At 46.8% G+C, this 24,803-nt stretch overlaps 1 protein-coding gene across 1 annotated transcript in view; it reads left to right on the top strand.

The window, feature by feature from the left end:
* The first annotated feature begins 6,441 nt into the window (after positions 1-6,441).
* LOC119363580 (chromatin remodeling protein SHL-like) overlaps positions 6,442-24,803 on the top strand; it is a 44,470-nt gene continuing 26,108 nt past the window's right edge. Inside the window, exons 1-3 of the mRNA XM_037628950.1 lie at positions 6,442-6,630; positions 14,832-15,180; positions 15,858-15,926. Coding sequence (XP_037484847.1) covers positions 6,558-6,630; positions 14,832-15,180; positions 15,858-15,926 — 491 coding nt within the window. The 5' untranslated portion in view covers positions 6,442-6,557. The remainder of the gene's footprint in view (positions 6,631-14,831; positions 15,181-15,857; positions 15,927-24,803) is intronic.

Raw genomic sequence — 24,803 nt, 5'->3', positions numbered from 1 at the left:
TCTGCTTGTTTATCTTTCAGAGTGAGGAAGATATAAGTGTTGAACAAGCGCAGTCTCATCATCTTGCTCAGCTGCTTGCGCTGCAGCTCCCCAGCAGGGCTAACCTTTCTTGAACTCTATTGAAGTGTTGTCGGTTTTGTATATTATTTTGTCAGCGTGTTTATTTGCACTGGTGGCGATCTTTGATGCCCAGTGTATGTAATTTGTTGTCTGCTTGTGCTTTATTACCATAGTGGCGAACTTTGATGCCCAGTGGATGTAATATGTCGTAGTTTCTTTATTGTATAGTCTAGGTTTTTTCTTATTCACGATGCTGCAGTTATTTTACTGTATATATATCTTGTCTTCGCAGTAAACCGGCCAAACCGTAAAATTACGGTACATAATCGAGCCGTCATGCAATCACGATGTATGATCCGCATCATGGGCCCCGTCAAACTGGCCCACTAGTAGATTCGGGCCTTTAATAGGCCGAGTAACCCCCGACCCTCTTTTCGCAAGAAAACTCAATGGGCTTTTAGGAGGCTGAGAAGTAGGCTGGGCCTGAAACGTGCCGAATAGCTCACGGGCCGGCGGCAGCCCGAAATGGACCCCGGCCCATGATTGTGCGAATCAATTCACGGGCTTTTAACAGGCCAAAGTTGTCTCGGTCCTTGTTTGGCCCAATCAGATATCGGCTGTGAGCAGGCCGGATGCAAACCGGGCCATAGTTAGGCCCAACTATATGACGGGCTTTTAATAGGCTGAAATTAATATAGGGCCGAAATGTTAAATGGGCCCTAACAGGCGGAAACTAATATCAGGCCAAATTACTAAATGGGCCTTTAGCAAGTGGGCCCAAAAGCATAGCGTCCAGTCAACGGGTCGAATCTGATATGGGCCATAATTGAGCCCAAAGCCTCTTAAGGGCCGGACCTGATCTGGGTCGTGATTTGTCCCAGAAAGTGGGAAGCTTTTAACAGGCCGGATCTTATATGGGCCATTACTAGGCCCGGAACGTGGCAGGCCATTAATGGATCGGATCAATTACGGGCCAGCATTTGGCCCAAAACATGGCAGCCAGTTAATGGGCCGGTCTACTAGGGTCCTCAAAATCTTATGGGCCTACAGCTGGGCCGACCCATTAATGTCGGCGATGGGATCAGGAGGGAGTGGATGGGCCTGAAGAGGTGGGCCGGCGCTGTGGGCTTCTCTCTTCTTCTTCAAATCTCTTCCAAAAACAGAAAAGCAAAGAAAGAAAAGGAGAGAAAAGAAATGAGTGGACAAGAATTTGCGCATGGGGATAATTTTCCCGAACTCGCAAAAATGCGCATGTTCCAAGGAAAATGGTGTGGACATGATTGCATGAATTAAATTCAAACTCATTTGAATTTAATTCAAATGGTCTTGTATAGGAAGTAGGTGCTAGGGAGGTCCAAAAATGTTGAGACTTTAGGAGAGCCTTGATAAAAGAGATAAGAATTGTTTGCAAAGTTTGGTGACCAAACTGGAAGTAGAAAGGGCATGGGAATTTTACAAGTGTGTTACGGTTAATTCCAAGCTAATGGAATATTTTATAGTAGTTCCCTAAGTATTGGGAGGATATGTTATAAAGAGAAATCACCATATGAATTCCCTCGATCTAAATAGATCAACGATCTTTGCAATTTATTTAGCTGAGTTTTAAAAAGGGTTGCATGATGACATGATGCAAGGCAAGAGATGACATGAAGAATGCAACAAGCAAAACAAATCACACAACAAAACTCGGAATACATGGAAGGCATCTAGAGCGTCGGTCTCGGGGCGTCACACCCTTCCACCTTTGCTAGCCACTCTAGCACCGTGCAGATTTCGCCGGTGCATTAAACCACCTTACACCTTTCCTCAAAACAGCCACCATACCTAATAGCATTTCCATAGTCATTTCAAGATATATTGCCATGCTACTTCCACCGTTCCGTTTATTATGACACATACCATCATTGTCATATTGCTTCGCATGATCATATAGTTGACATGGTATTTGTGGCTTGGCCACCGTTCCTATTTTCCATACATGTCGCTAGATCATTGCACATCCCGGTACACCGTCAAAGGCATTCATATAGAGTCATATCCTTGTTCTAGTATCGAGTTGTAATTCTTGAGCTGTAAGTAAATAAAAGTGTGATGATCATCATTATTAGAGCATTGTCCCATGTGAGGAAAGTATGATGGAGGCTATGATTCCCCCACAAGTCGGGTTGAGACTCCGGACTTAAAATATATAAAAAAGAGACCAAAGAGCCAAAAAATATAAAAAAAGAGGCCAAATAGCCCAAAAGAAAAAAAGAAAAAACATGAGAGAAAAAGAGAGAAGGGGTAATGTTACTATCCTTTTTCCACACATGTGCTTCAAAATAGCACCATGTTCTTCATGATAGAGTCTCCTATGTTGTCACTTTCATATATCACTAGTGGGGATTTTTTCATTGTAGAACCTGGCTTGTATATTCCAATGATGGGCTTCCTCAAATTGCCCTAGGTCTTCGTGAGCAAGCGAGTTGGATGCACACCCACTTAGTTTTCTTTTGAGCTTTCATACACTTATAGCTGTAGTGCATCCGTTGCATGGCAATCCCTACTCACTTGCACCGATATCAATTGATGGGCATCTCCATAGCTAATAATTTGCCTAGTTGGTGTGAGAATTTCTTTCTCCTTTTTGTCTACTACCACCTTCTATTCCACCCACAGTGCTATATCCATGGCTCACACTCATATATTGAGTGAAAGTTGAAAAGGCTTTGGAATGTTAAAAGTATGAAACAATTGCTTGGTGTGTCATTGGGGTTGTGCATGATAAATACTTTGTGTGATGAAGATAGAGCATGCCATGACTATATGATTTTGTAGGGATAACTTTCTTTAGCCATGATATTTTGAAAAGCCATGATTGCTTTATTAGTATGCTTGAAGTATTATTGTTTTTATGTCAATATTAAACTTTTGTTTTGAATCTTATGGATCTGAATATTCATGTCACAATAAGAAAGATTACTCGATAAGCATGTTAGGTAGCATTCCACATCAAAAAATCTGTTTTTGTTATTTACCTACTCGAGGACGAGCAGGAATTAAGCTTGGGGATGCTTGATACGTCTCCAACTTATCTATGATTTTTTATTGATCCATGCTATTATATTATCCATCTTGGATGTTTTATATGCATTAATATGTTTTTTTATATCACCTATTAACCTCAGTGTCAGTTGCTGTTTTTTCCTTGTTTTTGTCTTTTACAAAAAATCAATACCAAACGGACTCCAAACGGAATGAAACTTTTTGAGGATTTTTCTTGGACCAGAAGACAACCATGAAGCTTCGGGAGGAGGAGCCACGAGAGGGCCACAATCCCTAGAGGCGTGCCCTAGGGGGGCGCCCCCAGGCTTGTGGGCCCCTCGAGACTCCCCTAATCCTAATCCCAGATCTATAAATACCCAAATATTCCTCGTATACCAGAGGGCACACCAAAAAAACTTCTTCGCCGCCGCAAGCTTCTGTTCTCGTGAGATCCCATGTTGGGGCCTTTTCTGGCACTCTGTCGGAGGGGGATTCGATCACGGAGGGCCTCTACACCAACCTTGCTGCCCTTCTGATGATGTGTGAGTAGTTTACCACGGACCTACGGGTCCATAGCTAGTAGCTAGATGGCTTCTTCACTCTCTTTGATCTTAAATACAATGTTCTCCTTGATGTTCTTGGAGATCTATTCGATGCTATCTTCTTTTGCGGTGTGTTTATTGAGATTCGATGAATTGTGGGTTTATGATCAGATTATCTATGAATATTACTTGAGTCTTCTTTGAACTCTTTTGTGCATGATTAAGATAGCTTTGTATTTCTCTCCAATCTATTGATTTGGTTTGGCAACTAGATTGATCTTTCTTGCAATGGGAGAGGTGCTTTGTGATGGGTTCAATCTTGCGGTGTCCTCACCCAGTGACAGTAGGGGTAGAAGTAGCATTAACATTTCATGATTCACCTTTGGGAGGTCATTCTGGATCCCTGTGACCTACAGAAGAATTCGACAGCTTTTCCGTTGGTCAGCTATGAAGTCATTTGTCAAAACTACAGTGCAACACCGTTTGGTTTGCCAACAAGCAAAACCAGAAAGAATTCCTTATCCTGGAATGCCACAACCATTGCTAGTTCCTAATCTACCCTGGGAATGGTCACCATGGATTTCATCGAGGGGCTCCCAACTTCTGGCAGCTACAACCGCATATTGGTTGTTATTGACGAGCTTTCTAAGTATGGTCACTTTATTCCACTTCATCATCCCTTCACGACTCTGATAGTTGTTGAGGCCTTTGTAAACACAGTTTACAAATTACATGGTATGCCCCTCTCCATTGTTTCTGACCGTGACCTCATCTTTACTAGTGCATTTTGGAAAGAACTGTTCCGGCATACCCAGGGCACCCAACTGCACATGAGTTCTGCAAGACATGCTCAATCCGACGGGCAAACTGAACGTGTTAATCAGCAAATTGAATGTTATTTGCGTTGCTTAGTCAGTGCACATCCCACTAAATGGGCTAAGTGGCTTCCCCTTCGTGAGTATTGGTACAATACCAACTGGCATTCAACTACTGATATAACTCCCTTTGAGATTATATATGGACATCTTCCCATGCATTTTGGCATTGGCCATGACTGTACAGTGGCATAAGATGATCCATCCCAACGGATTGAACAGAGACAAGTTATCTTTAGTACAGTTAAACAACAGCTTTTGCATGTTCAACAACAAATGAAAAGCGTAGGCGGACAAACACATAACAGAAAAGGTTTTTGAGGTAGGCGAACCAGTCTTCCCAAAACTACAACCATACATCCAAGCATCAGTTGCTCCACGAGCAAATCACAAATTGGCCTATAAATTCTTCGGCCCTTACAATATACTGGAGCGTGTCGGTGAAGTGACCTACAGACTGGAATTACCAGCATCTAGCAAGGTCCATCCAGTGTTCCATGCTTCCTTGCTTTGTAAGGTACTCAAACCTGAGCACAAGTTCTATCGTCACTTCCATCACCTGAGGTTCGTTTGTAAATTCCTGAGCTCATTCTTCAGCGGCGTGTGGTGACTCGTGGTGCTAAGCGAATCCTGCAAGTGCTAGTCCAATGGTCTGATAGTTCTGCTAAAATGGCTACTTGGGAGGACTCGGAGACGCTGAAGCAAATGTTTCCTAGGGCACCGGCTCGGGGACAAGCCGCATCTCAACAGGGGAGACTGTCAGCGATAGGGGAGCGACAGAGCGGCAAGTGGAAGCAAGTTCAAACACCAGGCCCACTCGCAAGCCTCGTTTACCCACTCGGCTTGCATGCCCGGAATGGGCCTTGGGCCTTGTAATCTCTTAAATATCGTTCCCCTCTCTCCTTCTCGAGTTGGCGAAAGGCAAACGGCTAGTTGGCCGGCTAGGATAGCGTGTGCTCCCTTCCTCCCCCGAATTCTCCTCTGGATGTAGCTCGAGTTTGAATTCCATGGTGAAATTGAGATAGAGACCCTAACACAAAGGCTCCTCCATAGTCTCCTTCCCTAGCCTTCTGTGCAATCCAGAGTTATCCGCCATCACTTAAGATCCGATCTTGTTGTCGTCGTCCGTGCCGGTTCCCCGCAAACCAAGGCCGGGAAAGGTCGCGAGGATCCCCCTTAGTTAGCCCGAGTTCAGGGGTGCCCGAGGAGCGACCAGTGATGGATCAAGGGTAGATTTCGGCGACAGTTACCGGAAGCGTTCGAAACCCTTATTTTCGCCTGGAGGCAATTAGTATATTTGTCATGTCAAACTATTTTTTACCACATAATACATATGGTAAGCAGTCCAACTATTTATGGAAAATAAAGAGTTTTGAAACATCTTTTTTTATGCGGCTAGCTCGGTCACTGCGCTTATAACCAGAGGTCCACAGCCAATCCGCCCAGATTCCTTCCGTCCATCCACAGCGACGGCCCGTACGTCCCAATCCGCTCAGGGCATGTACAATGGTGGCATATGGATACATATGCTTCATGACAAAAAGTAATTTGAAGCATATGTGTTGATTTTTTCTCCCCAATGCAATCTACTACTAGTGGACCTTATTAAAGAATAGAAAGTGACTCTCACTACACATGCATCCCTTCTCTCCATTTCAACTTTTTCAACTTTATGCACCGGACCACACTTTTTATCTCTAAGCATCCGCCTCCTGAAGAGGATCTCGCTTTCCCCTTCGAACTTACTTTTTCTGTTATGCATTGGCCACCCTGAGGCTATGCATTGGCCATGCCCTCACTGGACGGCAGCAATAATTTACGCGAATGGTTTACCAAGCGAATTTTCACTGCATGAATCAAATGGTAGCGCACGAGAGGGAAACGCGACAGAGGCGGTAAAAAAGGGCGCCTCGGCGTTTTCGAACCAAAAAGGACGAGGCTCTGTTTGGAGGGGTAGTAGACAACAGGAAATTTCCCCATTCTTCTCCGAACCCTAGCTCCCCGCTCCCCGCTCCCCGCTCCTCACGCCTCTCGCCGTCGCCGTCCCGCCGAACCCATGGCTAAGACGCGTCCGCCCAAGAAGATCCTCGAGTCCTACACCATCAAGGGGTCTGACAAAGTCATCAAGCGTGAGGCTCTCCCCCCAGCTCATCTCCTCCCTCTGCTCCTGAGTTTTCCGGATTATTTTTGTGGGTTTTTGTTTTTGCGGCAATAATTTGTGGTATTGGTTGGCTGGTCTGGGAAATGTTTTAGTTGACGTGTTGTTTGAACCATGGTGGACAAAGAAATGTTTTTCGCTGTTCACTTCGGGGATAAGCTGAATTGCTAGCCAGCTCAAAAAGAAATTAGCACATTGAAACTTGAAATGACATTTTAACACATCATTTTTGCTGTGTTGTTTGAATTTTACAAAATGATAGATCAACTGGTTACTAACGATGACAGTGCTCTGCATTAAAACTCAAGTTTTCTATGTCTGTGGCCAAACTTTGTATCTTCAAAATTTTAAGTTGGATAGTGTGTCTTATGTGCTCGTGCACATGCAGTCTGCTCGAATTAAGTTGGGTAGAATAGGTTACACATAAGAAGCTCTGTTGTTCTGTTATGACCTTTATGAACTAGATGATTCCCGGGATATTAGTATGCAATACTCAAAATTCATGCAGTGCATTCTTAGAGGACACATAGGAAATGTGGAAATTCCATTCTACTTTAGACATACATATTAAAATAATCAATGTAAGTAAACTTGGTATATTGTAGAAAGAAGATATATATAGTTGCAATCCAAAAGGAATGTAGTTTACTTCTCTTGCAATTATCTAGAGTTGATTGTACTACCAACAAATGTACAACAAAACATGATAGCGAGAATTTAATAAACTAAATGGGATAACCAAATTCCATATTACCATATATACAATTCAATTTACAACAAACGACCGAAACAATAAAAATACTTTTACTGGCCTGAAAGACAACCTGCACATACCCAAAAATACATCATGTGTTGGCAAGTCTGTAAGCACGATCTTTGTTTACACCAGTTTTAGCATCACCTGTATATGTTATATGTTACTCTCAAGGAGAAATAAGGTAGCTGAAAACAAAGAGAGATGAACTTAGTAGACAAATGTAAGAATAACATAACCATAAATTGGAAGAATAAGAATGTGGTCATAGTACAATTGGTAGTGTGTGTATTAGCGCTGTGAAAAAACTTTTGCAATTGCAAGCTTCTTGAATATATGCATCAGACTAAAAAAAAATCATAGATGACAATAGTACATACTAAGCAAGATGCCTGACCTGCTTCGATTTTAATCAGACAACTCGTTGATGGACATTAGAAAAGAATCCGCACCAAGAACAGAATCTGCACAGAGGACAGGAAAAGCAATAGTAGAAGTATAGACCAAAGCTTCTCTTCTAAAAAAAAAGTAGTAATTGTATGGTCAATTGGTCATGAACCGTGGCAGTACTGATCACTCAATCCAAATCTCCAATTGGCAATGGTTTAAGATCAAGCACAAATTACATAAATAATCAGACTTTGAGACTCAATAAAGTTACAGTGACCAAGGATTAAGGAACTGAAATGAATGATGAATTTGGTCCGATGCATATATTATTGCAAAGGATAGAGGACTATAGTGCTGATAACCTGCTGATATATTGAGTCGGGGAAATACTTATATGATAACACACACTTGTGACTCATAATTCCAACTTCGATTCGTCTCTGAAAAAACTCAACGAAGGCGCAAGAAAACTAATTTACAGTCAAGTGCAGGATACAGTAAAGAAGCATCAGAGTAGAGGAAGTCGGGTAGGAGGGATCTGGAAGAAACTGGTATGGAAAGGGGATTGGAACAGGTTGCAACCAACGACAATGACTGCAGATGTGGCTACGACGCGCGGCACCAACAACCGATGCGTTTCAACAACAGAGACTTCAGATTCATCCCATCAATCTCATTGGCTTTCCTGGTATATGCTCAATTGGTGCCTCACCATTGACCCTCTTTGGATTGTTGTGCTTGTCTCTCTTATGTTCCCCAAGGAAGATCTGCATCCAAGTTGCGCCTAAACAAAATCCACTTGTTAATCTCCCTCCCCGATCTGCGGAGAGCTCGGGTGACCGATAGTGGGATCCTCACGGCCTACTCCTCCTAGCCGCTTTCTTGAACTCCTGAGACGAGACCGACCGGGGACCTGTAGTAGAAGAATGGCATTCAGTGGAGAAGGTGAAGGGGGAGACAGGAATCAATTGTGGGAGAGTAATTAGCGTCAAGAATATGGAGAGTTTTCGCGGAGAAAGACTGGAGGCGATCCGACCCGTAGAGCTGTTGGACGCGAGCGGACGGTTGTCGGAGTCGCAGGAGGGCCCTCACGTGGTGGGGAGAAGTTTCTTCTTTTTTCTAAGGGAAAGGGCTCGGTTATCTTTTTTTCTGTATCAGAGAGAGGGCTCGGTCGCTAATGTATGGTTGGAAAGAGAAAGGGACAGTCCAAACTGGAGGAATGACGTGCATGTGCATGTTCAGTTTTGCTTACCTGGCTAGATCGTTGACGTGGGATGGGTGCATGTCCAGGAAAATGAAGTAATACATGTGTGGGGCTTGTGTGGTGAGGTGGATAGCTTGCATGTTAAGATAAATAGGTTAGCGGGGATGAATCTCTTAGGTATACAGGATTACCGCTCTAGATTATGTGTCAATTAACTTCCCTTTTATTGTGCGTTTGTGTTATGGCATGCAACTTACAACTATGCAATATTCTGAATAACAGTTACCAGACACCCTATCTCTTAGTATATCATAAATGCACTTTACATAGCCTTGTACATAACCGAAGTCCTTAACTGCCATTTAATTATATACGTATCCATACACTGAGTAATTAGACAAATAATACGTTTTGCCTATATATAGCATGAAACTGCCAACAGTCGACTATGACATCAGTAGTGAAGGTGGAGAATTTACTACAATCCATAGTGGGCTTGATAAATTCTTCATATTAGATATTTAGTGACCTGATTTGTGGTGAGGAAAATAGATTTTCACTGTTAAATGACCATGGTAAACATTTATCGTCCATTGAACTGTATGAGCTCAACTCATACTGGCCTTCTCTCCATCAGTGTGGTAGAGCACCTTTTTCATGGGCTCTTCTTCCTGTACTACAGCTGCTGGGACAAGCAATGGTGTTGGTGCTAGCGGGTTCAGTTGATTCTCCAACTTATTAATTTTCTTCTCCATTATTAGTGCTGTGCCATCGATGACCACATGCTCGTACTTCTGCAAGGGTTCAAGGCACTATTTGATAAGCCTTGTAGCATACCATCGGCGCGCATGTGCGACCACCGCATTCAGCTCCTGTCAAGAACATCCCCTATTACAATTCACCTATATCGTTACCCTGAGTTCTAGAAGGATGAGATCGAACGCCAATGCGAGGATATGCTCCAACAAGGTATCATCTGGGAAAGTAACCCTGAATTTTCTTCCCCGACGATTGTTTGTCAAGAAACTGGATGGCACATGGCGGTTTTGTGTGGACTACCACCAACTTAATGATGGTATTTGTCGGTGTCAAAACTGGCAGACCTCGGGGTAGGGGGTCCCGAGCTGTGGATCTTGGACAGATGGTAACAAGAACAGAGAGACGATGTTTTACCCAGGTTCGAGCCATCTTGATGGAGGTAAAACCCTACGTCCTGCTCTTGTTTATATTTGTTTATATTAGTGGAGAGGTATCAAGTACAGAGTTGATCTACCTCGAGATCGTAATATGTGGTCTAACTCTAGGGCTAGGTGAATGATATTGCGTTGATGTCCCCTCTACGGGCTAAACCCTATGGCTTATACACACGCCAGAGAAGGTATCTAGGGTTACAAGGTCGATATTTAGGAGCAAGGCAGCAAGAGAGATCTTGGAGTATACGTCAGTCTTCGGTGTAGGTAGTCTTGATCATGCCTCGTGCGTACGGCCTTCGGAGTCCGTCTTGACCAAGAATGAGGGCCCATCGGCCCAACCCAAGGATCATGAGCTAGCTAGGTTAGCATCCCCCAATCCAGGACACCGTCAGTAGCCCCCGAACCGGTCTTCTATGTCGAGGACGACCTTCATGACGATAACAACCTCGGATCCGGAGTCCTTGGCTCAACAGATGAGTTCCTTATAATTCTCCGACTACTCCTTTTAAAGGAGCGATGCCAACCGAGGCTCACCCGAGCTTGTACCCTGTCCGAAGAGATCGAATAAATTAGCCTCGAAGGCCAATCATCTCGGTGCGAACAGTCCCACTTAGCCTGACAACTTTAACGGCTCACCCCACGATAGGTCGAGCAGTTACTGCTTCCCTCAATTTGCGGTCCGAGGCAACCTTTTTACTGGCACGTCCCATTGAGGTGGAGATCGTGCCTGGTTTCTCAGGGATATCATCAAGATTTTGTTTCACCCATATGCTTAACGGCATCTTTGGTGGGAGTGGCGTTTTTATTGGCACAGTAAGGGGGACTCTTGGCCTTTCACCGGCCTATACGAGCAAAAGAGAGGACAACGCAACCGACCATGCTCCCATTCTTCCCACCTACTGCTTCTTCTAGCTCCAGCGCCCATATCCGATCCCACAACCTTCTTCTTTAGCGAGTCCAACCTCCCCCACCAGCCATGGCCGACACCCTCAAGTGGCATTGGGGTGGTTCCATCATGACAGATGGCACCATTCTAGAGCTACGCAGCGCGGGGTACTTATCTGCCAACATAGCTGCATGTGCTCCAGCCGCTGGCCAGTAGGTGCCCGCTCTCGGTGCAGGCGAGCGGGTGGTCTTCGTCCCCCACCTCTTCCGAGGCCTGGGGTTCCCGCTGCACCCCTTTGTGCGCGGGGTAATGTTCTACTACGGGCTTGACTTCCACCACATGGCCTCAAACTCCATTCTCCACCTCGCCTCCATCATGGTTTGCGAGGCCTTCCTCCGCTGCGAGCCGCACTTTGGCCTATGGCGGAAGATTTTCGGGATCAAGCCGAAGTCCAGCGGCTTCGACCTTGCGGAGTGCGGAGGGGCCATGATCAGCAAGAACCAGGGGGCTGAATGGTTCAAGGGCACCTTCATTGAAACGGTGAAGGAGTGGCAGCGAGAGTGGTTCTACATCATCGAACCGCTCGCCCCTGGCCAGGTCGAGGTCCCTGCCTTTTCGGCCGGGCCTCCAAAGAAGCTCAGATCCTGGAAGGAGAAGGGCGTCGCTTGGGGGAACCCAGCCGAGGTGGAAGCCATGATCAAGAGGATCAAGTGGTGGTCCACTACGAAGAACCTCCAGCTCGCCGACGTCATCAACGTCATGCTCAACCACCGTATGCTCCCGCTCCATATTCTGGCTACCCCGATGTGGGCGCAAAAGCCCGAGGACATGCCCCCCTCACCGCCTTCTTCCGCTCCACCTTGGCAGCCATGCTCAACTCAGTACAAACTTTTGACCTCGGGAAAAAAGTTATTCAAAACATACCCTTAACTTTTGTGTAAATAACATGGTAATATACACACCGCAGACGTGATAATTTACGTACAAACACCGGGGTAACTTTTTGACCCTTGTGGAAAAACGTTGTTGAAAACACACCCCGGATAACTTTTGTGTAAATAGTATGATAATTTACTCACCGCAGATCTGATAACTTGCGCATGAACACCATGATAACTCTGATCCAGGGAAAGGGGGAGGGGGTTGTTGTTGTTGTAAACATACCCACGGTAACTTTTGTGCACACAACATTGTGATTAAGCACCGCAGACATGATAACTCAAGTACAAAACACCTCAGCAACTTTGACACATGGAAAATAAGTTGTTGAAAACATACCCTTGGTAACTTCTATGTAATAACATGGTAATATACGCACTACATACCTGATCACTTAGGTACAAAACATTGTGGTAACTTTGAATCGGGTGAAAAAAGTTGTTGAAAACATACCCCGGGTAATTTTTGTGCAAATAGCATGGTAATATACACACCGTGGATGTGGTAACTTACTTAGCACAGGCGTGGCAACTTTTGACCACGAAAAAAAGTCGTCGGAACATATCAACATGGGATCTAGTTTTGAAGGCCTCGTTGCAACGATTTTTTAATGTGAAAATGGATTTTAAATCAGATCAATGGTTTGAGCTATAAAACATTTTGAATTTTTGATATGGGGAGACTCTAAGATGACATCATCTTTTTGTCCTCTAGTGCATACGTACATGTGCATGCGGAGAAGGGTGGGGGAACCATTTTTATGCCCCCGATAACTTCAATGAACAAAAGGAATAGGGCCTGTAATTCCAAACAAACAAGAAGAATTAAACACTAAGAGCCAAAAATTGGGCATCACCAAGACAAACCAAGGAGAACTCAACACTGCGACCCATAATTAGGCATCAAGACACGAAGCATGCCTAGATCAATCTGTTTATGCAAGTAGCGCGGAAGCTTTGCCGGCGTGGTGGCCGCGTGCAACGACTGGCGACGAAGTCCTCGATCGCTTTCTCTTTGGTAAAGCGTGATGGAAAAACACCTCTTCCGCCGACGGCGGCGCATTCAACTTGAACGCCTGCCTAGCGCCATCAGATCTCTGACGCGGGAGGAGTGGCAGTGGTGGCATACCAGTGCAGGCCTTCGGGGCTGTAGCGCCCGAGCAAGTCATGGCCTTTTCCTTTACTACAGGGTGTACAGGTGCTGAAGCGGAGGTGCTAGGGCTCCATTCTTGGAACGAAGGAGGAGACGATTCACGGTCTAGCTGACGGGTGCACACGGACGTCTTCACCTCAGGATCCGTAGATGGAGGTGGGGAGGCGGGGATGGTGCCGGAGAGTTGGCCGCGTGATGGTGATACAGGCGGCAGGCCATGAGGGCCATGTAGGACGCACAGGCAGACATGGGACGGGAGTGAGGGGAAAGAGAAGAGAGGGGCAGTGGGGGCCGGAACGGATGAAGAAACGGCTCCTAAGAGCAGCCCGTGAGATCAGGTGGTTTGCAGGAGGAGGGGGGAGATCGTGGGTGGGCGTCACTGCGAGGAGGGTATCGGTGATGAGGGCGGAGATGGAGGCATGGGGTGTGTGTGCGTGGCTCACGCTATTTTTTCTCTTCGCCGTGCGAAGGAAGCATAGGCGTGAGAGGGGAGCGCTGGTTGAACCATCACGACGATGACGGCGGATCCCCCTTTAATAGTAGAGAGATATATTTCTGCCAATGGCACATAAACTCGTATGTTTGCAACCTGCCCTGGGGACCCACCGGGAGGCCCACTGCTTCCGCGAGGAACAATGATGGACGGGGTCCCGGGGGCCTTGGTGCTCAAGGCTTGTCCATCCACCAAGGCCCCGAGCCGTGCCAGCTGGCGTCTGTCTTTGATACGTGATTGTGACCCGCCTTATCCATCTTGAGAGGGGTGCCTGCCCCTGTATTGCTGACATATATGTAACAATAGTTTAGGACAAATTAGGACATATTGGGGATGTGACGTATTTGGACAAATATTTCCTACCACCCGGTGGTAGTTACCCTCACATGAGTTTTGTATGTTGTATGTAGTACTCCCTCCGTTCCGAAATATTTGTCTTTCTAGAGATTTCAACAAGTGACTACGTACGGAGCAAAATAAGTGAATCAACACTCTAAAATATGTCTACATACATCCGTATATTGTGTCCATTTGAAATGCCTAGAAAGACAAATATTTGGGAACGGAGGGAGTATATGTCAAAACCGAGAGTATGTACGCGTAGTATGTAGTATGTATAACAATATTTTGGTCGTATGTGCTATTTATTAGTATTATTTTTTTATACATACAAATATGAAAGTATTTTCAAAATAAACTAAAAAATATGGACTCACATGCAAGTTTTTCATAGAGCTCACTTTGAAAAATCTTAGATATAGTATATAAACATACCGAGAATGATAAAGTAGTATATATACTATCACACAGTAGTATTTAAGACGTGAGGGTAACTACCACCGGGTGGTAGGATGTATAATTTTGACATTCTATTTTTTGAGTCTTAGAAATGTTGCACAGAAGGTAAAAAACAGGGACAGTGAACCGTTACATTTTGCACCAATCCAGATGTGTAATGATATGAGAGAATATGGATGCTTTGATGTCCATTTTATTGCTGAATGTATGTCTTGCTGTATTGACCTCACTTTTCCATGCTCCAAAATATCGCTATCTCATTGTGATCCGGCATTATCTTGATATTTTGATGATGACCTTTTCAAAATGAACCAATTAAAACTAATCTGGCTTTTGTCTGATTTTCCCACGTGTTTCTTCCAGCTGGGGACTGTGTGCTAATGAGATCAGCTGATACATCAAAGCCACCGTATGTGGCAAAAGTCGAGTCCATTGAGGCAACAGGGTCTCGAGGCACAAATGTGAGAGTACGGGTTCGATGGTACTATCGTCCAGAAGAATCCATTGGTGGGAGGCGACCATTTCATGGTTCCAAAGAGGTATTCCTCTCTGACCACTATGATGTACAGAGTGCTGACACAATAGAGGGAAAATGCAATGTCCACAGCTTCCGTAGCTACACAAAGCTTGATTCTGTGAATGCCGAGGACTTCTTCTGTCGCTTTGACTACAAATCAGCATCCGGCAGTTTCGTGCCCGACCGTATAGCTGTGTAAGAATCCAATGCAACCTCTAATGTTTTATTGTTGGTAGATGGATTCTCAATGCACTGTGTAATTTAGTTTTTTGGCATGGCAGTTCATTATATAAATGATGCATTTCTAACTTTACGATGATATTGACTATAATTAGTTTTCCTAGTTTTGTTCATGAATGATGTCTATATTTATCCCAAAGCTTATCAAGTTTGTACCCTTGATGATATGATGATAATTTTTTGCATATTCACAACCCATCTATTGGCCTGTTTTAGTTATTTTCCTAAAGAGGCAACACAACTATTTTCTTGCATGTAAGGCAATAGGAAGGGACATAAAAAAAATGCAAGGTTTATGTCAACAGTTGGCATTTCATGTGTTGGGCTCGTGGTACACAATGCATGCTTTGGCTTATATTGTCCACAATCGAAGAGTAATCCCTTGTTTGCTATAGCAGCTATGTTTGGGAAAAAGTTGTTGCAGCTTGTTGTCCCATTAAATTGTGCTTCTTGTTTTATAATATTTGATCAAAGTCTATTTTCTTCCACTCTTGTATGTAATCTCAATCAAATCCCTCTTTCTTGCTAGGCTTTGCGTGCCTCCCTTATTTGCATGTTTGATTTCTGTACAGTTTTTGAATCAGAATCTCTTGTTTACTGTTATTATCCTGTCTTTCTGTACAATGTGACAGGTTTTGCAAGTGTGAGATGCCGTACAATCCTGATGACCTTATGATCCAATGTGAGGAATGCTCTGACTGGTGAGTAAATCTTATATTTGAAAAATACTCCCTCTGTGAAGAAATATAAGAGCGTTTAGATCACTACTTTAGTGATCTACTCTTATATTTCTTTACGGAGGTAGTGCAAATTAACTTTTCAAAGTCATGGGTGTCGGTTCCTCTGGTTCATTTTGTATCATTCTGTCGTGGTTCGTTTTGAAAAGGTCATCATCACCTTGATACTTTGATGATGTCCTCCATTCCATGTGCATTTCGTACTAATTGGTTCACGATGACATAGTTATACCTTTTCCGCTCTGGTGCATTTTGTATCATTCTGTTTTGTGTACAAATGGAGGTGTGTGTCTTGTTTTTTTGATATTAGACGCGAGGTATAAAAGGTAGGCGATAAATCATTGTTTCAAGTAGAGCTGAACTGCAGCTAATCGTACAAAAAGAACTTAGTATTTTGGTACCTATTTTCGGCTTTGATGTGGTGTAACTAGGGGTGGATGTTCGGTTCCCCCGAACAGAATGGTTTGGTGCTTTATAATTTTTGGTTTTCAGAAAATATGGACCGATTGGCCTCTACTATTTAACGTAACCGAGAGTTTGGTCCCTGGATCATTCGGTTAGGTCGTCGGTTCTGGACCGAACAGATCGTCGTACATGGGGCTGGCTGACTGGCATAGCTGGCCTGCTAGCAAGATGGGCGCTGGGCTGGGCTGGTCGGTTAGAATAGCGGCTAATACTAGCTGGGATGGTAGCTATCTATTGTCTGGCATAGACGCACAACTTCCTCTCACCAAAAATAAACTTAAGACAGTCGCAAGCTGCACCAACAGACAACATGTAGGCTTACAGGTGATCAGGTTGGGTTGGTACAGGCGATCAACTGCAAATTATGTATAGAAAAATGGCTTGGTTGGTACAGGCGATAAGCTGCAAATTATGTACAGAAATTTTTGCCAGCATATACCCTGTACCACACCGTTCCTTGACAAACAAGAATGACAGTAAATAAGTGACAGAGACTAACTTCGAGATAATTAACATAAACTGGGCATAAACATAGCAAATTCGACTCAACAGATAGCACCAGCAAACCAGCTGTAGTTTAGCACACACGACAGCATTGACAAGTCTGACTTAACACTTCAGTTTGATAAAACAAAAAAGAAGCAGAGAAGCAGCAGGAAGCACACAGGATCAGTAGCGTTGCGCCACTGCCATCTGCCAATCTCCCATCTTCTAAACTTCAAGCTTTATTGCTTATTCTTCAACCTTCATCGATGATTTACTGGCAGCACAGCTTGCTTATCTCACCTATATTCTTGTGAGGATTACACTTGCAAAGACGAAAGTGCTTGTGCAAAGCAGATGTACCATTGATGATCGGATGAGTGGCGATGTCGGTCTCGCAGTAGTTGCATTTTGCCTTCTGCAAACACCATCAACCTTGATCTTCTTGTTTGACACGAGAAAAATCTGTCATGTGTCTCCGTGAGAAGGGAAGAGGAGATGTTTGATTTCTCTCATGCGCCGGGGAAAAAAAATGCGGGCGTGCCAGTGTATCGTAGTACACAAAGAAAAGGTACAGGAAACGAGTATTTCATTAAATCTCTTTGGAGAAACAAAACTACAAGATCCTGTAAGAAAAAGTGCGCTCCGTGGCCTACTAGCGCGGCTAGCCTGACTGTGGCGATTGCGGTCTCCTGGTTCCCGGGGCCTCAAAAGGCTCCTGGTTAATTACTCCCGCGGGTTGCTCCGCATGATGCAGCGGGTTGCTCCGCATGATGCCTCCGATTAAGCCGTGTGGTCGTCTTCGTCGTCTTCGCTTCGCTTTCTCCATGCATGATGATGATGGTGTGTGTAGTGTGTGTGGGCAGCGGCAAAGCCTGTGTCCTCGTTGGCACACGTGCCGTTCAAAACATGGCTCTGTGCTAGCCACGTTCGCCCTTGCCGTCGCGCCTCGTCGGTCTTGACAACATTGATGTAGTCAGTGTTGGAGTAGCATGGGTCTTGCTTGGCTCGGACTTCTGACGATGTAGCGGCTTTGTCGGGGTATGCAAGGGATCACGGGAGTATTCCTTGGTGGAGACCGGCATCGGTGTAAAACCAACGCATGCTCATATCGGCATAGCCGGTGTGGTTGGCGACTCATCTTGGCTAGACGCCGAGTTTACAGCGGTCGTCCAAGACAAGGGCGCCGCCTCACGGGGCCACAATAAGATGCTGGTGAAGTTATGTCGCCTTCCCACCATCGTGCGTCACGTTCACGGGCTTCGAAACGTCGACAACGCCATGTGGTGGTGCCTCGTCTCGACTAGATGCCGAGTTTACGGCGGTCCGCCAAGACAAGGGCATCGCCTCACCGGGCCGTGGTAAGATCTTGGTGAAGTCGCATCGCCTTCCCACCGTCGTGCCTCTTCATCATGGGCTCCGGGTTGCGAATAGCATCATGCGGCACCGTCTTCTCCTCCGGGTCACGGACAACACCGTGTAGCGCCATCTTCTTCTCTATGTTGCGGGCTTCATTTTGCGGACAACACCGGGTGTGCGCCGTCTTCGCGGCTCCGGGTCGCGGGCTCTGTCTTAACGAGGTAGACATCGGTGGTGTCAACCCGCGAGCTCCACGTGTCCGTCCTCTACGACACAGCTTGATGATGTTGATGACGGACGTCGTGCTGGTGAGCTCCGTGTCACTATCCACCATGGCACGATGGCGGCATTCTCGTGAGCTCCACGCCTTCGTCCTCCATGGCGCCGGCTTGATGAAGAAGATGATGGGCATCGTCCTAGCGAGCTCCGTGTCGCCATCCTCCGCGGCACGCGGCGGCATCCCCGCGAGCTCCATGCCTCCGGGCTCCAGCTTGATAATGTTGGCGATGGACGTCGTCTTGGTGAGCTTCGGGCCACCTGGCACGGCGGCGGCATACTCGCGAGCTCCATGCCTTCGTCCTCCTTGGCGCCGTCTTGATGAATAAGACGCCGAGTGTTGTCCTAGCGAGCTCCGTGTCGTCGTGGCACCAGCTTGAAGAAAAGGACGGGCGTCGTCCTAGCGAGCTCCGTGTCGCAATTCACCGTGGCACCGCGGCGGCGTCTTCGCGAGCTCCACGCCACCATCCTCCATGGCACAGGCTTGATGAGGTTGACATTGGCGTCGTCTTGGCGAGCTCCGTGTCGCCATCCACCGTGGCACGAGCTCCACGCCTTCGCCCTCCTGCTCCAACATGACGAAGTAGATGGTGGGCGTCGTCCTTGCGAACTCCATGCCGCGATCCTCCGCAGCACCGGTGGATGAAGAAAACGACGGGCGTCGCCTTGGCGAGCTCCGTGTCGCCATCCTCCGCGGCACCATCTTGACGTTTGGCGCCATCCTGGCGAGTTCCACGCCTCCATCTTCTGGCACCGGCTTGATGATGTAGACGACGGTCTTGGAGGTATCGATGTAGTGTCCTGGTCCGGCGGCACCGTTCACCGTCTCCATTGCATCTGGTACGAGAAGAGTGCCGCATCATCCGCGGCCACCAACGCATGGCACGAGAAGAGCGCCGCATCATCCACGGCCTTCTCCGCTGGTCGCGTCGTCCGTCGTCCCCGTCACCTGATACATGAAAAGAGAAGTACGTACCATAAAGAAGACATGGTGCGTTAGCTTCTTCGATCGGCCGCGGCTGCCACGGGCTCTTCTTGGGTGTTTGGCCAGATGTGTCTGCTGGTGCCTCCCCTTTGCGCACGTGCCACCGCCGGTGCGTCCTCTGACCTCCTCTACGCTGCCTCTAGGGGCGCGTCGCTGCGTGGGTTTGGCCGGCTGCGTTCCTCTGCTTGGGTGCCCCAGCCGGCTGTTCTTCTCGTGTAGCAGTGTCCTTGAACATGCAGGCAACGGAAGAGCCACACCACGATTGTGAGTGCTGCAGTCGCCGGCCGGCGCATCTTCATGCTTGGGCGGGGTGTCGTTGCCGCCGCCGCATACGCGGGTCTTCTCACATGCGTACGTGCTATCTAGCGAGTGACGGCGCCGTACACGCCGCCGCTGTGGGCGCGCCTCTCCCGACTGGCTTCCGTCTCCTCTCGCCCGCTCTTCTTGGTGCGTGCTTGATTTGTTGAGATGAGGTGGCTGGCTCCCACTGTTGTGTGAGTCCTCTCGTGTGTATTTATATGCCCAGGGATAGGCGCTGGACCCTCGTCCAAGTTGATCCGATCGGGCAGGTGATCTTCACACGGAAATATAGATCCCTTTTGAGTACTTGCCTTGTTGAAAATTTTCCTTATCTAGGCTTCCTCCGATCGATCTTCTTCTTGGCATGCACTCCTGCAAAAGAAATATACCATATATAATTATATATACCTACCTGGCCGTAGATTGAACGGTGCATGAGTCCGTGGTCAGGCACAGACCAACGGCGTGGCTAGCAGTATTTGAGTACGCGGCTGGCGCACGGGTACTTGCAGGTGTACTTGTATGTACCCGCCGTCGCGTATAACTCGGGTATATGTATTTCTGCTGTACATATTGCTGCCCTCATGCATACATGTATGTACATTGGCAAAATTGTCATGCACCACGTACAAGTCCACATGCATGTAATACGTATGTAGGCAAATTGGTAGTGCACCTCGTACAAGGTCAATCAAGAGATTAACTAGTTCGTACATGCACTAGTCCACCATGTAAGAGATTAACTAGTTCGTACATGCACTAGTCCACCATGTGTGTACATATACTCTTCCCTGTGTATGTTGTACTCACGAAAATTCTCTCTTCTCTAGTACAAAACTGCATCAAACAAATGCCCCCTCACCAAATAAAGTTCGAGCGTGAAGCGATCGAACTTAGTTTGGTGAAACAATTTTTTTGTAATGAATAGGCGCATCAACATGTGTGCAGCCTAGAGAGGTATTGACCCGAGATTCGGCGACATTGAGCGTTGTCCCGAAGATGATTGATTGATTGTAATGTAAATTAGTGTAGGCATGTCCATCCACACTTGGTGTTCTCTAGGGAGCTCGTTGGATCGTATAACAGGCATGATGCCGATCAATGAGACAAACCCAATCTCATATGTGTTCCATGGCGGGAACATGATGCCTTGTCCTGAAAACAAGAATACACAAAAATTACCAATCTCGTCGCGACCGCCTAGCTGCTGCAGTGCCAACCGACTTGATTGGAGGGTTTCACAAATTCACGCAGGCCGCACTGGCGGGTTTGCACTGCTCCCATGAACTCCATGTGAAGATGTAGGCGAGGCGTCGGTAGACCGTCGACAACTCCCCTTTCATTGAGTGAATCACCACACCATTCACGATGTGGCAATTCTAGTGGTATGCTGGGATGCCACCGGCCTTAGGAATGATTGAGGGGCTGATGTTGCCCCCATGCTTCATTGTTGTTGGAGTCGAGGTCACGGAGACATCTCGACGCTACCTTTATGAGCGCAGGTGTTGCCTTCTGGCGCCCATCGTGCGTGTCGGTGTAGACCATTGGTTGCCGAGGTGTCGTCGGCGTTGTCAGGGACGCATGGGTATTGCTACCCCCAAACACCCATGATGTAGTTCGATATAATGGTTTGTCATCAAAATGTCGTCGAGGAAGACAGGAAGCACCTCTCCATGGCTGCAAAGATGTTGGAGTAGCACAACTAGAAACACCAAATGGAAAAGGCGAAAAAAAAGTTTGTGGATTTTTAAAATGTTGGCCTTCCCATTATACGCCAGCTATTGGGCGTGATATCCGAGAAGGCTACCAAAGGACTTGTCATTAGGAATCGTCGAAAGACCATGACGATTGCAACTCAACAACTTAAATAAGCTTTGGTGTGAGACGCCGTGTTTCGGGATGCTTCTGAGAGGCAACAAAAATTCATACTCTAGCCCATCATCATATTGAGGCCCCCACAGCTCGACATGTCCCCTGCACACGCCCCATGAACCCAGAGACTTGGGTGTGATAAGTTCAGGGTAAATGGTTTTGGGATAATGGCTTGGTGATTTTTCTTCGTGCATATTGAGGGGTGGTGAACAGCTACCGCCCGCCTTCCTTTCAGTCGGTTCCTTATTACTTGGGACCACTTGACTGCTTCTTGGACTATTGGGATTTTTTTTCTTGCTTCGTGAAGTCCCAGCAAAGTACATTACCCTCATCAAGGACATGTACAATAATGTTGTGACAAGTGTTCGAACAAGTGATGTCGACACCGATGACTTCCCGATTAAGATAGGACTGCATCAGGGGTCAGCTTTGAGCCCTTATCTTTTTGCATTGGTGATGGATGAGGTCACAAGGGGTATACAAGGAGATATCCCATGGTGTATGCTCTTTGCGGATGATGTGGTGCTAGTTGACGATAGTCGGACGGGGGTAAATAGGAAGTTAGAGTTATGGAGACAAACCTTGGAATCGAAAGGGTTTAGGCTTAGTAGAACTAAAACCGAGTACATGATGTGCGGTTCCAGTACTACTAGCTGTGAGGAGGAGGAGGTTAGCCTTGATGGCCAGGTGGTACCTCGGAAGGACACCTTTCGGTATTTGGGGTCAATGTTGCAGGAGGATGGGGGTATTGATGAAGATGTGAACCATCGAATCAAAGCCGGATGGATGAAGTGGCGCCAAGCTTCTGGCATTCTCTGTTGACAAGAGAGTGCCACAAAAGCTAAAAGGCAAGTTCTACAGGACGGCGGTTCGACCCGCAATGTTGTATGGCGCGGAGTGTTGGCCGACTAAAAGGCGACATGTTCAACAGTTAGGTGTGGCGGAGATGCGTATGTTGAGATGGATGTGTGGCCACACGAGGAAGGATCGAGTCCGGAATAATGATATACGAGATAGAGTTGGGGTAGCACCAATTGAGGAGAAGCTTGTCCAACATCGTTTGAGATGGTTTGGGCATATTCAGCGCAGGCCTCCAGAAGCTCCAGTGCATAGCGGACGGCTAAAGCGTGCGGAGAATGTCAAGAGAGGGCGGGGTCGACCGATTTTGACATGGGAGGAGTCCGTTAAGAGAGACCTGAAGGATTGGAGTATCGACAAAGAGCTAGCTATGGACAGGGGTGCGTGGAAGCTTGCTATCCATGTGCCAGAGCCATGAGTTGGTTGCGAGATCTTATGGGTTTCACCTCTAGCCTACCCCAACTTGTTTGGGACTAAAGGCTTTGTTGTTGTTGTTGTTGTTTCGTGAAGTTATAGGATTTTTTTTCTTGCGCGGGCTGATTGGCAGCAAACTCCATGGACTTGTTTTGACATTTGGCTTGAACTTTTTGAAGATTCTTCTTCCAGGATCTCTTGGGGAACCACCTCGGGAATTTGGAAGGCAACTGTTCACCTCTGTGTACTAGGAAAAACCCTCTAGCACTTTATCTGGAGCTTCTGGTGGCGCACCCCAGGGATGCCATGTGACTAACGCACCAAACCAACTTGTGTTGGGTTAGGCATCCCTCCATGATCTTTTCATACAGTCTTCCTTGGGTGCGAGCCTCTGTGACCACGTGGCATGCCGGGAAACATGAAGAGCGCGGGGTCTCAATACTTAGAAGTGCCCAAGTTATTGTCTCCGCTGCCTCCGGAAGCATAAACCTTGTACGTGTCGTGCATTGTGGGTGTAGGAGCCGCTCCACCTGCAACCTGACACATTTTGCCAGACTCGAACAAGTCCTAGGGTAGCCAAAAATCAATCAACAACGTGGTGTCATAGGAGAAAGCCATCTTTTTGTTGGACTTGGTCCGTAAAAATTGGGGAAAACTAGATATATCTACGAAATGCAAAGGAGAATGCACCATGGATTCGATAGCCCACGGAAAAAGTTTCCCCAATGAAAATCCGAAAGGCAACAAAAGAGGCAAAATTTAAGGATTTTTTTGGGGAACCTTCCGTTGATTGGGGGCATAGGTCGGACTCCCTGGGAATCGATGAGTTGGTATGCTCCTCCGTCGTAGACTTGCTTGATGACATATGGTCCTTCCCACTTTGACTCGAACTTGCCCTTCGTCTTGTGCGTCACGAGGATGGGACGCCTGAGCACGAGGACCAACTCGCCTTTTCGGAAGACATGTTGCTTGACGAGCTTGTCGTAGGCTCTCACCATATTCTGGCGGTAAAGCTCTAGGTTTTGTAGGGCATGAAGTCGCCCTCTTCAAGGGCATCGAGCTCCTGAAATCGCGGTTGTACCTGTTCGTCTTGGGTGGTCTCATTTTGGATATAGGGTAGATGGACCTCTAGTGGTAGGACCACCTCACTCCCGTAAATGAGAGAAAACAGAGTAGCATGTGTTGGGGTACGGACAGTGACGCGGTACGCCTACAAGAACTCGAAGAGACGACCATGCCAGTCTCTTATGTTCCTTGTCACTGTTTTCTTGAGTATCTTGTTGAGTGTCTTGTTGAAGGCTTAGATTGCATCGTTGGCTTGGTGAAAATGGTGGGGATGTGGTGATGAAGTGAAGGGGAGAGCGGTACGCCCATCGCTTCGGCTATGCTTATTCGTATCCCTCCGTCTTGTCATTGTCCGGTGATGAAGTGGGCGGCCTTCGCCTCGTCGGTGCCCGGCCTAGTGGTGTCCGCCTTGTCGGTGTCGGGCCGGATGACATGCCTTCGCCTCGTCGGTGCCTGACAAGATATGGATTGCTTCATCGGTAAAAGACAAGTTGGTGGAGTACAACTTCGCCTCGCCGGTGCTTGGGCGATGTTGTGGACGTTCGTCGTGTGGATGTTGGGGTAGATGTTGACGATGTTGCCGCCTCAACAAGCAGCAACACAGGGTTAGCATGAAACCATGCAAGGTGGCCTTGGACGGGCTTCGTGTCAGCGAAGGTGTAGAGATTGAGCTCCGCCTCATTGGCGATGTAGAGGGTGCACCCACCTTGGGCGAGCTATGTGTTGATGTAGACGTCGCCCGCCTTCAGGCGAGCTCTATGTCT

This window comes from Triticum dicoccoides, chromosome 2B (assembly GCF_002162155.2).
Source record: "Triticum dicoccoides isolate Atlit2015 ecotype Zavitan chromosome 2B, WEW_v2.0, whole genome shotgun sequence".
NCBI classification, from domain to species: Eukaryota; Viridiplantae; Streptophyta; class Magnoliopsida; order Poales; family Poaceae; genus Triticum; species Triticum dicoccoides.
Note: the sequence above shows the minus strand (reverse complement) of the source record. Positions and strands in the feature narration are given on the sequence as shown.